Raw genomic sequence first — 16,214 nt, 5'->3', positions numbered from 1 at the left:
GGGACACGAGACAGAACCCTTTTCATCAGAGAAATCTTCTTCCCCTTTAAATTTAGAGGCACACAGGGGCGCGGCCCTGGGAGCATACACTCACCTGACACCATCCACTGGCCCCACTCCTCAGTCCCCATTGAGGCGTTGACAATGTTAAACATTGCCTAATGACACTAGTATTATTAGGGGGGAGGTTGGTGGGACGTATGGAGGAAAGGGGACCATGGACTAAGAGTATGTTAGTTACTATGGTGAATAGCTTATAATTACTCTTACGTCCCATCCCCTTTCCTCCATACTGTATGGGTGATTGCACCTGAATGTAGCCCCAGGGTGGCCCCAGGGTGGAGAGGAGACACTCCTTAAGCAAACAGGTTTCTTAGAACCGCCTGCTCAGAAGCCGCGTCTGATCTAGCGGTGGCGTCCAAACAGTAGTGCTTACAGTCAGCCGAAGGGGTGTTCCAGGTGGCCGCCCTGCTGATGACCTGCCCCGGCGCAAGCCGGTGGAAAGCGATGAACGTGGCCTTGGCTCTGACCGCATGGGCTTGTGTATTGGCCGGCACTGGATTGTACTGCCCCTCATAGCCCTCCTTGATGGTTCCGACCCTTCGCCATGCTATGGAGGCTTTGGAGGCCTGAGAGCCGGACCCTAGACCACCACAAATGACACAGAGGGCCTCCGGCTTGCGGAAGTCCTTGGTCCTGTCAAGGTAGTATCCTTGGGATTGGCGAAGAAGGTGGGTAAGACTATTTCCTCGTAGAGATGGAAGGAGGAAGTCCTTCGTTAGGAACGTAGGGTGCGTCCGCAGGACGGCCTTGTCCTTGCGAAAGGTAGTGTAGGTCTCTGGGGCCACCAAAGCCTGGAGCTTGCCGCCTCTGTGAGCCGAGAAGCGGCCCACGAGCAGAGCTGTCCTCATGGTGACCAGCCTGATGTCCACGGACGCCATTGGACCCCATAGGTTTGTGCGCCAAGGCGCCCAAAACAACGGTACGGTCACCCATGAGGTGTGGTTTCTTTATGGGCGGGTAAAGCCTGTGGAGGCACGCCAGATGCCGCTTGACCACCGGGTTGGCAGAGGAGAAGAGGCCCTCCTCCCAATTTCTGTAAGCCCCTATGGCTGCCAGATAGGTGCAGCCTGTATCACCCTGTACGCCGGAGGGGCAAGGTGTGCCAAAAAGGAGAGCACCTCGTCCAAGGTGCAACTAAGGGGATCGATCTCCCTCGAGTCGGCCCAATGACAAGGTCTAGACCATTTACTCTTATAATGGTGACTAGTAGCCTTGCTTCTAGCGCCCTGGGTGATCTCTAGGTTATCCTGAGATCGGCTCAAGTGCTTTAGAGTGTCCCGCTCTGGAACCATGCTGAAAGGTCTAGTTTGTAAGGAGCCGGATGGAGTACCCTGCCCCCCTGCTGGGTGGGGAGTGGAGCTGGGGCCAGCGCTAGGTGGATGGATGGTCTGTCCGATAGGCTGAATAGCTCGGAGAACTACGGTGTAGCCGGCCACCCCGGAGCTATCAGGATGACGCTGAGGTGCGGGGATTCCTTTATCCTGTAAATCACCCTGTGTACCAGGGGTGTGGGCAAGAAGGCGTATGCTGACCTGTAGTTCCATTGAATCTGGAATGCGTCGCCCGGCATCCCTGTTTTGGAGAGGGGTTTTAGGGTGAGGACTTCTGCTAAGACCCCCTCCGCCGGGCTGCTCTACCTCAAGTTTGAGGAAGGCCCTAAAACTCTGCTAAACCTGCAAGGCATTCGTGGAAGGCCCTGGCTGAAGATGGTGGCCAGGGTCCTCCTCCTCATCTGTGTCCACCAGCGTGCTCGGAGGGTCTGGAACTGGTGGAGGAGTGCTGGGCGCCGTGGGCTGCAGAGTGGAGACCGGAACCAGTGGCTGCTGCGGAGGCTGGTGTGGAGCCGCCTGTGCTGTGGGAGGCAAGGAAGCCTGAGGGGGCAGCGCTGGCTGCGCTGGGGCCTATGGCACCAGAGCCATAGGAGGAATGATTATGGGCGTTGGTGGGGTGAAACACACTGCTGACTGATTGGGTTACGTGAAGAATCCTATAGATCCCTCACTAAAACGCTGCATAAAGTCTCCTCCCAGGTGGCCAGTGAAAGGCAGACACTTTGTGATCCTGACCTTGGGAGTGGTGTACAGGGGGAGCATCACCTGGGAGGAGACAGGGCCCGGGGTGGTGAGGAGAACCCATGGGATGAGACAACACCTTTCTGGGTCGCCAAAACAGGTAATGACATATTGCCATTTTAAGTGTCCCTGATCTACATGTAAGACCTGTCACCCAGAGTACACAATCTGTTAAATCAGAGCAAATCTCCACAACAGAAGAATCCCAAATTAAACACCCTTTTTGCTGCCCAAGGTTATAATAAAAAGGTGTATGGAAATGCTCTCTTAAATAAATTCAATTCCTCTGTAACAACTAGTTCTAACAGTCCATCTTTTTATGCGTTCAGGGAAAATAAATATACCCTTAAATTGAACTCAAATGTTAGAAGAAAGAACTTTGTAGAAAGGGACTACAAGTCCCAGAATTCCAGAAATACTGGGACGAGGAACAGGGCTGAAGTGGCATGCAGTGGCATGAGACAGGCAATTGAAAAGCCCACACCGGACGGAACCTGGCCAACGTAAAAGGCCTCCTCAGTTGCAGGCAGAAGGGAGGAAGGAACTGGAACTGTGACTGGTATGTAAGCCGTAGTAGTAGCAGAAAGAAGAAGGCACAAGCCTGGCAAACCAAGCAGAAGTGGGAGAACAAGAGGGACGCTGGAACGTGGAAACAGCAGATTTCGCCTGCATGTTCTGAGCGTGTCCTGTTCCCCCAAACTCTTAAGTGCAGAGGCTGTGCAGTGGAAGGCGTGCAGGAGAGCCGTCTTTCCCCATCTGGGCTTGATTGCTGTGGTTGTCCCATTCTGAACATGTTGGAGATGGAGGCAAGGAGCAGTTACCAAGTCATGGGTCTTAGGAGCGAGAGATGCTCCAGAAACGTGTGGCCGGACCAGAGACCCCTTCATAGAGGAAGGGTGTGGGTCCTTAAGCAGTCAGAAGCATCAGAAATCGAAGTGGAGGTCATAGAAGCAGTGCAACCTGCAGAGCAAGCATTAAAGAAGCCTGTGAAGAATGCATGGCGTTCTAATACCTTGCGCAAGTATTGCCGACAACAGTACATAGTCCCCTGTTTATTTGCTTATGAAGTAAAGCGAGTAGAAGTTGTCTATTAAATCTATAAACTCCTATAAGTAAAGATTCTCCTTCAGTTGTACTATAATTGCCTGAAGAAATGGCATCTATTAGATTGAAAACATGCAGCAAAGAAAGTGAGTTAGCCTAATAGGGGTATCATTTGAGCAAGAAATAATTGATTTTCTTTATGGACCATAAATGGACCATAAATGCAATTACAGGTTTATGCAAAGCAACCTGAACGGAGGATAGCACAGGGCAACACGTTGGTCTTGGAAGCAAGACCACGCAGAGCAACAAAGGTTTGAATCCCGGATCCACGCTTAGAAACTGAACTCAGGTACGGTATTAGGCGCGTTATAAAAAAACAATTAAATAAATAAACCTTAAAGGCATTACATGTATATGAGATTAATGTATCTTCAGTCTTATCTTCAGTCTTACATCTACCATGTGTTAAGACTGAACTATTATTCAGGGGTTTCTTACACAGGAATCGAACCAGGTCCGTGCAGGGCTGCCCTAAATGTGCACACCTGAAGGCCGACATCATCCATATGTTCTGGTCCTGCCCGGTAATAAGGGGATTCTGGTCGGAGGTAGAAAAAGAGGGTGTCTAAGGGTGGCATAGATATACATGTGTGGCCCTCTACTAGGGTTAATCCCATGCAAATGAGGCACTACGCATCTTGCCAAAATGAAGGATCTGAGCTTCATGTTGGCTAAGCATAGAATAGCAATGGCTTGGAAGTCTGCAAGGGGACCGAGTGTGGGAGCGTTCCGATTGCATAGGGCATTGTATAGGGGACTGAGGAAGAGCACTGTGGATGTGGCAACATGGAATGCATGGATACAAGCAATGTTTGATCCTTCTGAAGCATGCCCTTGACGGACTGATTGAATAAACTGTGTTAAAAAAAAAGAATCAAACCAAGACCTGACCTTATAGCATGACTGGGCCACTGGATGAGTCACACATCACAGATAAAAGATTTAGTAGTTTCATTTGTCAGATTTTGAACATTTTGGACAAAGAAGTATGCCAAGACCACTGGCTCAAAGTGCAAGATTGTTTTTAGAAACTATAAAAGGGTTGGGCCAACTTAAATCAGAAAAGGATCTTCTGCAAAGAAATAACAAAATGTAGGATGACCTTCTTTCACAAATGTCTATCATGTTCTCAGATTAAGAGGTCCGGTTTTTCAAGGCTTATCCATCAATGTTCCAAAGTCCCAGAGCAGTTATCTCACTCCTCATTAATAAATGCTTCAGGATGGACCAATCTCTTCTACTGCTCCTATGAGCCAAGGTGCAGGCTTTTCGGGGTCACAAAGACTAAGCCAAACCTTGGTGTACTGCAGGACCCTGAGGGTTCTATTACAGATGGTGTTGTGGTCACTCAGGAGAATGGCAGAAAGACCAATTGCTATCAGCTTTCCTTCCTCACTCTATTCTCCCCACCTCCTCTCTAATTAGTCATTAGGCTCCAGTAAGGAAGGCATGGTATCAACAGTAAGACAGACGCAAGTGACAACAGTTCAAGGGTGTTTATTGAACTTCAACAATGGTGTGATAAACGCCTATATAATCCTAAATCTACAGATGGGAGCAAGCTACGACCATCAAATAATAATGCAGTCCTAGTGGAGTCTTGTAAAAATAAAAAGGCCTATACTAAAAAAAAACATTGGCAATCCTGACCACTAAATACAAATAGTGTAGGGGGTAGTGCTCATGAAAAAGAAAGAAGTGTCACAAAATGATATGTCAGGATGTTCACGCCGTTGGCCTCCCTTCCCCATGTTTTCAGCACGGGACAAGGCAGTTCACTCGAGCGTAGCACACTCTTTGGCTTCTTCGGCACGAGGACACAGTTAATTTACCAGCATCAGGGCCTTCTGTGCCCAAGTCTCTTTACTTATCAAAGTCTCTTGACTCAGAGGGCCCGATGTACAAAAGATAAATGAAAGGTTCTTCTCCTCTCACAAGCACTCAATTTAGGTGATTCACTCTTCACCCTGGATCCGCCTCAGCTGGGCTCAGATCCCATTTTACAAAGGCAGAGAATATTCTTTCTCGGGTGACTCATGGTTCACCTCAGATTCCCCTCAGCCGGGCTTAGATCCTTCCTCTTACACAATTAGTCTCCCTCATCCGGGCTCGGACCAATTTCAGTTTGTGTTAATTATCGAAGACTTTCAAATGTGGACAGGGTTTAGCTTAACTCGTTGCAGGACCATTTCGATCTTACTATTCCTTTTCACATTTGGTAACTAGTTGAATACCTAACAGAGACCTTCGAATAAGCACCCACATGGTGCCAGACCATTCTGTTTACGGTATCTTTCTTGGCTTCAAAAGTTCAATCACACCTCTGTTATTCAATTATATCCATGTCGCTCATCACATACGATTCACACACTGTTCTCTTTAGATTTCTTCATACAATCTTGCCGCTTGCAACCTTGGTTCTAACACAGGCCCGTCTGGTATCAGTCTCCCCGACTCACCGGCTGCGCTGACATTACTGGTGCTGCTTTGTTGTAGGGGCCAAGGACAGTAGCACTGTGGCAAACGCTCCTCCCCACTTGGTTATCGATGCAGGAGAGCCCCGGGTACCTCCAACACACAATGCAGGTTTCTTCAGCTTTAATTCCAGGTCTTGGGTTTCTCACTTTCAAAGGCTCACGAAAGTAACGGTCTGAAAAGATCAAGGGCACCTCCCTCCTTGCAAATCTTTCTGGTCTCGTTGGCTTTTTCCTCATATTAAACTGCTGCTTCCTTGTGTGCTTTGCCTTGCTCAGAGTGTGCTTTTGTGCGCTGCCTTTTATCCATGTAGGGAAGTGTGATGAAGTCAGTTGTGTGTTATGATCAGTAATTGGCAGACCTTGCCTGACCATTGTATCAGGTATACGGCTCTGGTGTTGGTCTTTTTTCGCTCACGGTGAGCTGTCCGTGAGAAAGTGTTTGTGTCGGGAAAGGGGGACGGTTGAGTTCCTAAGTATCCTACCTGGTAGGATGGGGAAAAGGTGTTACAGGGAAGAGGATACTGCGTTCCGCCATCCGGTGTCCCACTTCCGCTCCCCAAAGACTCCTCATCCAGGTGATCCTTTCACACCGGTCCACCCCCATGAACTGGATCCAAAAGCAATGGCTGTGTCCTGGCCACCGGGATGACAGATCCCCAGGGTCTAGCTTGTGAGACACCTTCAGGTTTCTCACACTCCCTGATGCCCACTGGAATCGCTTCCCAAATGCGAGACCCATCTAGAGCTGTACATGGCCCTTTGGAATTGCCTACTTTTAGCTGCCTAACCTGCTTCTGGACCTTTGCCCTCTGTTTTCAATAGCTAAATAAAATATCAATCTCTTTTCTCTATTGCTTCCTTTCTCCGCGTTCAGGCCAGTCTTCTTCACTTTCCTTGTCTGAAGACATACCTACTTGCAACCATTATTAATGAGGCAATGCATCCAGAAATGATAAAACATATGAGAATTTGTTTTACTGACAAGATGGGACTTAACAGTGTGTATGTGACAGACTACACATGTATTGGTTAAAGAATGTATTAGCATATGTCCACTGACTGCCAGTTTAGCTTAAACAAATTGTACTTTTAATCCAAATGAAATAACATGTACCAATGGCTTGTTTTGTACATTCTGTGCCATGGGTGGAAAGGCCAATTAATATGTTGATCTTAATTTTGTTTTTTAACCACATGGATTTACTGTATCTATAAATTTGGTACTCAGACCTACTCCATCTGTCGGTAGCACCGTGCATCAAGCTTCCTCCTCTTCCAGACCTGCTGTTGAGTGAAAGAGGTGCCGTCCTGCATCATGATCCAGCATCCCTGAAGTTGATAGCCTGGCTCCTGCAGAATGGGAATTTGGACACTTCCAGCTACCCTTAGAATGCTGTAAGATTCTGGCCAAGGCAAGAGCCCCATCAACGCTCTCCTGCTACACTTGGACTGCTGGCAAGCCTTCTCCTTGGTCAGATAGGCTTGTGAAAGAGTTACTCAAGGGTCTCTTCAGGAATTTTCCCCCAGTCAGAGCACCTGCTCCAGTGTGGGAACTCAACGTGGCTCTCTCTAAACTGATGTGCTCTCCTTTTGAACATCTGCTCAGGCTCCTCTGAAGTTTCTCTCTTGGAAAGCTGTGTTTCTGGGTGCTATTACATCAGCCAGGCATGTTGGAGAACTGCAAGCTCTTTCTTGCAAGCCACCATATTTGACTTTTCACCAATCTAGGCTAGCGCTGCGCACTAAACCTTTGTTCATGCCAAAGGTTCCTGCAGTATTTCATCTCAACTAAGCCATACATCGTCCAGTGTTCTTCGGATCTCTTACATCTCCGGCAGAGAGTGTGTTGTATTCACTGGGCTTTGCCTGTGCATTGGAGTTTCACGTTACAAGCACAAAAGACTTTTGCAAGACTTTGCAACTCTTTGGTGCCTTTGGGACTGCTGATAAAGGGAAGGCTTTGTTGAAGGCTTCCATCTTCCGGTGGCTATCTGGCTGCATTTCGCATAGTCACTGGCTTGCGAAGAGGCCTCTGCTGGCAGACCAAGGGCACCAGAGGTGGCATTCCCCTGCTAGACATCTGCAGGGCGGATACGCAGAGGTCTATCCACACCTTCAAAAGATTCTACTACCTCGAGAGTGATTCCAGGGAGGTGACTTGTGTCAGACAGACAGTGCTGCACAACCTTTTTGCTTGAGGTGAGTGTCCCAGAAGTCAGTTATCATTGCTTTTGTTTGAGCTGTACCACCGTCCATGGTTGTGTTGGTTTGTACTGCTGTTTAATCGTATTCATAAGCATATGAATCCATGTAAGATCCAATGCTGGAAAAGGAACAAGTTACTTACCTGTAACTCCTGTTATCCAGCATTGGAATTTTACATGAATTCACATGCAATCCCTCCCTCCTACCCCACTATGTGTCTCCTCTTTGGTTCCTACTGCCACAATATTGTGCCCTTTAAATCTGAACAGGTCCCTCAGTGGCGGAGCTAAGGAAGACAAACGTCATTGGTTGGGGCAGTATGACCCAAAGTGATAGCAATGGGCTATATACGTGAAAGGCACTTTAAGCTTTAAAGCAAAACTGCTTTAATATTACTGAGGATTCCCAGCCTGACGATAGGAACTATTCAAAACCATGTGAACCCATGTGAGATATAATGCTGGAGACATATGTCCTTATTTTGATAGGGAGTTATTGAATTCCTGGCGCTTTGGGCAAGTAGTAAAGCTCAAGGGCAGGAGTACTCAAAGCGGTAAGACTATAACCCTTTGGGTATTCAAGTAGAACAAGAGTGGTTTAACGTTCCTTTCTTTGGAAGCTTTGGCAAGGCCAATCCTGTGGGCCTATTGAATGCTAAACAAAGAAATGACTTGCATGCCAAAGAATTTGGGAAAGGGTCTGAATGAACTCTGGCTTGCCACATACAGTTTCTGGCAATCACTGGATTCATACGTGGTTGCATCTGTTTCTGTTTTCCAGCTGTGCTTCCTGCTACTACTTGGTTGTGATCACTTCAACTTGAGACTGAATAACCCGAAGGTTGCATCCTGTGCATGAACGATGTGCTGCTCTACCTCTTTGAATATATTTTCATAACACCCAGTCATTCATAAAATTGCTGTACATTGAGTGTTTTAGGACACAGATCTCTTGTAAGATAATATCTAAAGCCTTATCTGGAGTGATCGTCCTTGGTGTCAGGGTGACGCTTTCTTTCATTTTATTTCAGATCGAAGGGAGGTAGTAATATCTTTAATGGTCACAGATTGTAGCAACATTACTTTGGCACAAATGGAAGATGTTATCAGTTCTCAGCGACTAATACGTGTGGATGCATTGTTTAAATAGTCCTATAACTCGGATGCTGATCTGGAATCCTGACTTGCACTGATAAATGGGGAGAAGGAGCCAGTGAAGTATTAGCCAAGTGTGAGAAAGCCCAAACGGCTATGTTTATTTATCATTTTATTGACTTGACTTCAGTGCAAAAACACAACGCTGTTCTCATTGGCAAGTCCATAGACATACATAGCGGCAACCATGTAATAACACCCCTCCAGAATGGGATTCTGAGGGTGTATCACTCGCATAGATCTACACACACCCGTTCATCAGGCAAAAGCAACTTACATATGAGGTCTTCATGTAACCCAGATGATGGGCCTCGTTCTATCATTAAATGTACTTATATCCCTTTCGTCTAAATGGAAAGCAGAGAAGAAGGATACTCATCCATGAAAAACGCTAAAGATAGGTGCCTAAAATAGAATTAATTAACAGCAAGACATATGCAAGAAAAATGTAAACATCAATAACTACGAAATTTACTACATAGCAAGCCAGCTACAGTGTGTAGCTAAAAGGCTCTCTGAAGAGTCAACCTCGGAGTCCAGGCTGTTCCAACAGGACTGTGCCCCATACTTCCTAAAGGAAATGATGCGACTGCCTAAGGCAGACATGGAAGGGCGCCCAAGGATGATGATGCTAGGGTGGAAGATATGGCGCAGGGCCTGCCAGCTGATGGTGAATTCATTACCGTGCTCCCCGCATGTACCACTAGTGGCGCTGACTGGCAAAGACAAGCAATTAAGGATGATGATTAGGAAACACTGGGAACCGGTGGGGATAGCAACCATGGGTGATATATGGCAGGAGGGGGACATAAGGGACTTTGTGGTATTAGAGGAAGAAATTGGATTGCATATGGGCCTGTATATTACATGCCACAGGGTGGTGCGGAAAATCAAGGAGACATGGTCCAAATTAGAACTAGCAGAAGAACCAGACACTACCATAGACACAATATACTATGTCGCAGAGGGGGGGCACGAGATATCTAGAATATATGAGTTGATGATGTCCAAGGTGGGGAAGGAAGTGGCACAACTGATACGGGACTGAGAAGAGGAAGTAAGAGCCCCAATGAGTGATGGGATGTAAATTCAAAAATGTAGGATGACAAGCATGCCCCAAATGTGATTAGGAAAATGCCAGAATGGTGGACATGTTTTGGTCATGCCCAGTCATTGAGCGTTTTTGGGAAGGTGGCGCACAAGTTGGCTGAAAAAGGAATCAAAATTGTGGTGGATACGGTGTGGGCCTGTTTGATGGGAGGGTTTCCGAGACCGCATAAACTCAAGCATGTGAGTAAATTAAAGGATTTAGCGTACGCACTTGCAAAGAGGAGAATTGCTATGGGGTGGAAGGCATGCCAGAGACCACGAATAGAAGTATGGTGGAAAGATTTACAGAAATGGGCCAAAGCAGAAACTGCGGTATGGCAGGTTGCAAGTAATGTCGGGTGGGAGGAAGAGGCTGAGACCCTGATAGTCTGGAAACAATTAATAGCGGAGTTATTTGGGTTACCACGAGACCCAACGAAAAATATGGAGGATGAATCCTTATCACAAGAAGCAGAAACTGAACACAGAAGGTAATAGGCTTGTAAGGGGGGGAGGGAAGGGGAGAAGCAGTGAACATGTTGAAGTGATGTATGTTTATAATGTTATTGTATGCACTGCAAGTTTGGTTTGTATTGTTTGTTGAAATAAAATGAATAAAATTAAACAAAAAAAAAATCAATGTGTGGCTAAAAGACATCTCTCTTACCCTTTCTACCTCTATATAAGAAGTCAAAAGCAATCTGTATCCAAACTATTTGCAGGAAAATAAACTACATAAAATCCCTGCAGCCTTTAATTTACTGACTGGTAATGAAAAAATGTCACTGTAGATGAAACGGAGCCTGTGACACGAGGTCAAGCGACAGTGACAAAACCTGAGAATGGGAGATGCGTTAGCTTACTTTTCCCTGGTGTGAGGATTGCTCTGGGCTCCCAGATACTATGTCATAGGATGTATACACATATTCTATGTTATGAACTTTGAATTTCTGGCTGTCTCTAGATCACTGGAATCGCAGGGTCAATTCTAAATCACGGAAAGCTGTACAATTAAAGGTATAATATTTACTTTTGTTGTTCCTCCAGAAGGCCATTCCCACCTACCTTACGCGTTACTCTACACATGTCATTACTTCCCTGTACCATCCAATGATCTAATACTTTGAAGAACACAGCTACTATTCAAATAATAAAGCCCTTTTTTCCAAATACATTGCAAATGGAAGGCATGCGTTTGCACGTGGAATTAGACGTTACACAAATATTCCTACACAAATATTCCTTCTCAGAAATAAAGTCTTGATCACAAGCTTTTTAATTATTTAATAGATAACTGTTTATCTACAGGCTGTTTCATCTTCATAGCCTTCTCTTACCTTTGCCTGGCAAAAGCCAATCGGCTTTGCTTCAACTTTCAGTTTACTGCCTGGAAAATGCACTGGGATCCTATGAATTTCTCCAGCTACCATTTCATCATCCACGTCATCTGAAAAAAGAAATTAAACAAAAATACATTCTGGGCTTTTCATTATCTGGTTGCCAATTTTTAGATTGTTACTGAAAAAAGTTATCTAAATTGCTGCTCTATCTTTTTACCTAATCAAATGCTATAAACCTAAACTAACAAAAGTCTATGAATGTAGCTCTTAACTAGACGAATGTCCTTTAATGGCAACTAAATTATGTATGATAATTTGACTTCGAAGCCTTTTATTGTGATAAAACTATTAGTAATACAGATGTTATGGTCCTGGCTCATAACCACCCGAATCACCCGCTCAATGTACCCTACAGTCTAAGTTGTGATCACTCAACATTCATCTTTAAAATAAAATAATAATTATTGGATGCTTATCAAGAAGACAGGCACAAAGGAGAAAAAATACAGAACATGGTTGCCCCCTTACCAATCCCCAAATACAAATACATAGGATGGGTTTGACAGGTGAATACAATTAAGGCAAAAAAACGACACAAAAGCCAAGGGTAGCCCAACAGCCAGGGGCATAAAGGACATGCACATCTACAGATCCACTGTTCACCCAGAGTAGGTGTGAGGGCGACGACTTCAAAAAGGGACGCATAGAGGCCTGGCAACAAAAGACTGACCTTGAGGGTGTGGCCTTCGCGACGTGGAATCGGCAAGGCTGGTCTTTTCTTATCAGCATTCAAACATAGATCCTCCCAGAACATATGACCTTAAGCTCTCTTCGACATCAGGCACACGTCAAATGAGGCCAGCTTGCACCAAAACAGACTTATCGGGCTCCAATATAGTCTGTAATTTATCTTTTGTTGGCACAGCTTCAAGTTTAGATCCTCTTTCATACTCATCACATTCGAAAGCCAAAGAATAGGTTGAGTCCTCTATCAACACTCGCATCTCTCCTCTGGAAGCATGAATTAAAGGGAGTCGAATCACCCCTCCTCAAAATCTTATTAAGCATGGAAATAGGAGGGAGGGAGGAACATGTGATTTGATATAACATTGGAACCTCCAATGTGGGGGGATATGTTTGAGGGAGGATGGATATTCTCATCCGAGGAGCTGTAGACTACACACAATATTCCTTTGGGCAGTTCCTGAACTTTATGACAATGGTTCCAAAAGTGCAGAGTGATTGGCCTGACTTACCGAAGGAACTTAAGCACGATCAAATCATTGGCACACAATGCAGATGCCGTAAAGGGGGGAAAAGGTTTCACTGATACAGGATGCATTGAGACAACGTATCTCAAACTAAGTGGAAAATCAAATGGGAGAGGGGCTTAAATTGTGCCTTAGATGATGCAGAATGGGAAACAATCCTTACTTACCCCAAATCAAAACAGTATCTAGAAATCAATGGTTCAAACTAATACAACTTAACGTGCTATATAGGGTATACCTGACCCCCCAGAAATTGTCATGGATATTCCCTAATATCACCCACTGCTTCTCTACATATCAACTAGTAAACGCTGACTTGCTCCATATGCTGTGGAGCTGCCCTAAAATTGCACAGTATTGGGAGAGCGTTCATAACCAGCTGAGCATTCTCAAATTAGATAATATTACACCAACTCAAGAAGCATACTTATTGGGCATAAGCTCTCAAAAACCTAGACAAACAGGTCTCAGTAAAGTTTTAGGCTTTGCACTGATATTCGCGATTAGACACAATACCATGGCCTGAAAAGTTCTGCAACAACCGAACACTCTGACTTGGCTCCAAGATTTGGATACATGGGGTAGAGCCAAACTTAACACACTTCCTACATATAAAGGGCGAACCGTCACAAAATGGACAATAAATTTGAATGTAATGGGAGACGATCCTACTTAAACTAAGCCGAACAACGGACGACAAACCACCGTAAGCGCAGTCCTTTACCAATGGATCCATAACCCACTTGGTAGGAGTACTAGGTGCCAAGCCTCCCTAACACATTTCTGCATGAGGACTGCATGGCAGCCGGGTCTCTCGACGTGTGGGGAGGGCTCTAGTGCACGGCAAACCTGATAACATCAGAGTGAAATAGATACGCGTGATTGGCAACATGAAAACGCCAACCAGAGGGGTGTGCAGGCTTCCTCCCTAGCTGAGACTCCTAAATAAATGTGCAATATATACTTCATGGGAAGCAGTGACTTGACTAGTGCCCTGTAACCGAACTGCTTGGTGAAACACGATGGCTGTTTAATGTTATTTGAGAAAATTGAATCAAGAAATTAAAAACAACATTGGAACCTCATGCAACTTTGCTTGAAGAGCAATGAAAAGCATGTCAAAAACGTCAAGCTTGTACTTAAAACGTAGGAAGTCGAAAGAGAGCAACCAAGCACCTCCCCAGACACTGTTAAACATGAGAAAACCCGCTTTCACTTAGGAACTCAATTAAGTTTCCTGTGACTCAACTTAATTGCAGGGTTGCCCCACAGAGAGGCCTTATTGGGGAGCAGGTAGTTCTTGTCTATGCCCAGTTCAGCACATTTGTATTGATCAATCGCATGGGCTGCTGCAGGCAATGGCATACAGCATTGCCACATTTGCCCATGGACAGAAAGGTACTCTGTGAGGTAGGCCGAACTAAATTCCTTTCTTTTTTTGATGTTTTATTTCATCTCGGTTTTTTAACATGTACAAATTCAAATACAACAGTGCACGTTCCAGTTACATACAGCTTAATTCAGTCCACAGTGCAGTCAAGGAGTTAGGACACATCCACACGAATGCAATCCTTTTCATTACTATTGAGATACTCAACGTGGAGCCCTCCATATGGCTCGAGTAGACCTCCATAACCATTAACACCTTTATATACACAAATATATGTCAGACATAGTACTACTAGTGACTCGATATCCTCATCTTCCTTACATCTACGCCCTCCTCAAGGGAGCATTAAGTCTGACGGTGCTTGTAGTAGGTCCCACAACTAATGCCAGACACCAAAGCGAACCTCCTCTCACTCAGATCGCCCTGTCTGACCCAACATGTCCATTTCTGCTTTGACCCATTTCCGAAGGAACCAAACCAAGCCATTGCACTTGCGTTCTTTTCCAGAATTAACCTCATGGAAATCACTTACATAAGCAACCTGGTTCCTCCTCCTTAGTAAGCAAGCAGCAATCCCAGAATGTAATGTTGAACTGTGGCTTGTACCCGCATCCTTGTGAGGTCAAACAGTTTGTCAATCACTCGACCCCAAAACGTCTGGACCCCATAGCAGCACACCACATGTGTAGACATGTTCCTAACTCTGCTCTCTCCTACATCTACAGCAACTAGATGCAACATCATGAGGTATTTTGGCCACCACAACAGGTGTAATATAGGCGCGCATGACATTTATATTATATCAACTGCAACCTTGGATTCCTAGACACTTATTTGCAAAAAAGCAACGCCTTAGCCCATTTGCAGTCCATTAACAGTTCTACACACACACACACACACACACACACACACACACACACACACACACACACACACACACACACACACACACACACACACACACACACACACACACACACACACACACACACACACACACACACACACACACACACACACACACACACACACACACACACACACACACACACACACACACACACACACACACACACACACACACACACACACACACACACACACACACACACACACACACACACACACACACACACACACACACACACACACACACACACACACACACACACACACACACACACACACACACACACACACACACACCCCACCCCCCCCCCCCCCCCCCCCCTCTTGGTTTAACCACTCCGTATTCTCTGGCACCTTCCCCGCGGAATAAAGTTCAGTTATACGTTTAACCCCATCTGCCAGACTCTGCATTACTACATTAATCCTGTGCATCTCAACCACATCAGGAATCCTTTCCATAGTCCCAAACAACCGCCATTAGTCTTGCATATGCCAAATAAATTGAGCTGCACTCCAGAATGCTGCACTCGAAATTCCTGATATGTGAGGGCCCCATCAGCATCATATAAATCTTTAACTGGCACTGCCTCCCTGCTGCCCCCCCGCCGGTCCAAGTCGAGTCACCACCCCATCCCGGACTCTGCCCATTATCTAGCCTAACATCTACAGGACAACCTCATTTCAGGTACGAAGGGCACCTTTTGTCCTGGAAGTCTAATCACCTGCCTCCAAAACTTTATCAAGGGTGCCACCGGCGAGGGAAGCAGACCGAGCTAATATACCAAGCTCCAATCACCTCCAAAAGATGCAATGGTCTGCACTCTGAAGCAATCATACGGGTAACCTCCTCCACCTGCGGAGACACAACCCACTCCACCATCTGCTGAAGCATAGCTGCCCAGTAATACGGGTGAAGGTTTGGGGCCCCATCTCCCCCTTCTCAGCTGGAGCTGTAATGTCCTCGGCGCGACCTTCGTGCTACCACCCTTCCATAAAGGTTTTCCCAATATCAGATGCATCTTGCATTCAGCTGATATAGGCACCAGCATGGCTTGGAAGACACACAGCAAACGCAGGAGTGCTATCATTTTAAGAAGTGCCACCCTTTCAACAAAAGACATGGTGAACTTCATCCAG

At 45.8% G+C, this 16,214-nt stretch overlaps 1 protein-coding gene across 1 annotated transcript in view; it reads right to left on the bottom strand.

The window, feature by feature from the left end:
- MINDY4 (MINDY lysine 48 deubiquitinase 4) overlaps positions 1 to 16,214 on the bottom strand; it is a 1,976,984-nt gene that overhangs the window by 1,180,227 nt on the left and 780,543 nt on the right. Inside the window, exon 7 of the mRNA XM_069647706.1 lies at positions 11,505 to 11,614. Within this exon, the coding sequence (XP_069503807.1) occupies positions 11,505 to 11,614 (110 nt within the window). The remainder of the gene's footprint in view (positions 1 to 11,504; positions 11,615 to 16,214) is intronic.

Source organism: Ambystoma mexicanum, chromosome 2q (genome assembly GCF_040938575.1).
Source record: "Ambystoma mexicanum isolate Mex_15411 chromosome 2q, UKY_AmexF1_1, whole genome shotgun sequence".
In the NCBI taxonomy this organism is placed as follows: domain Eukaryota; kingdom Metazoa; phylum Chordata; class Amphibia; order Caudata; family Ambystomatidae; genus Ambystoma; species Ambystoma mexicanum.
Note: the sequence above shows the minus strand (reverse complement) of the source record. Positions and strands in the feature narration are given on the sequence as shown.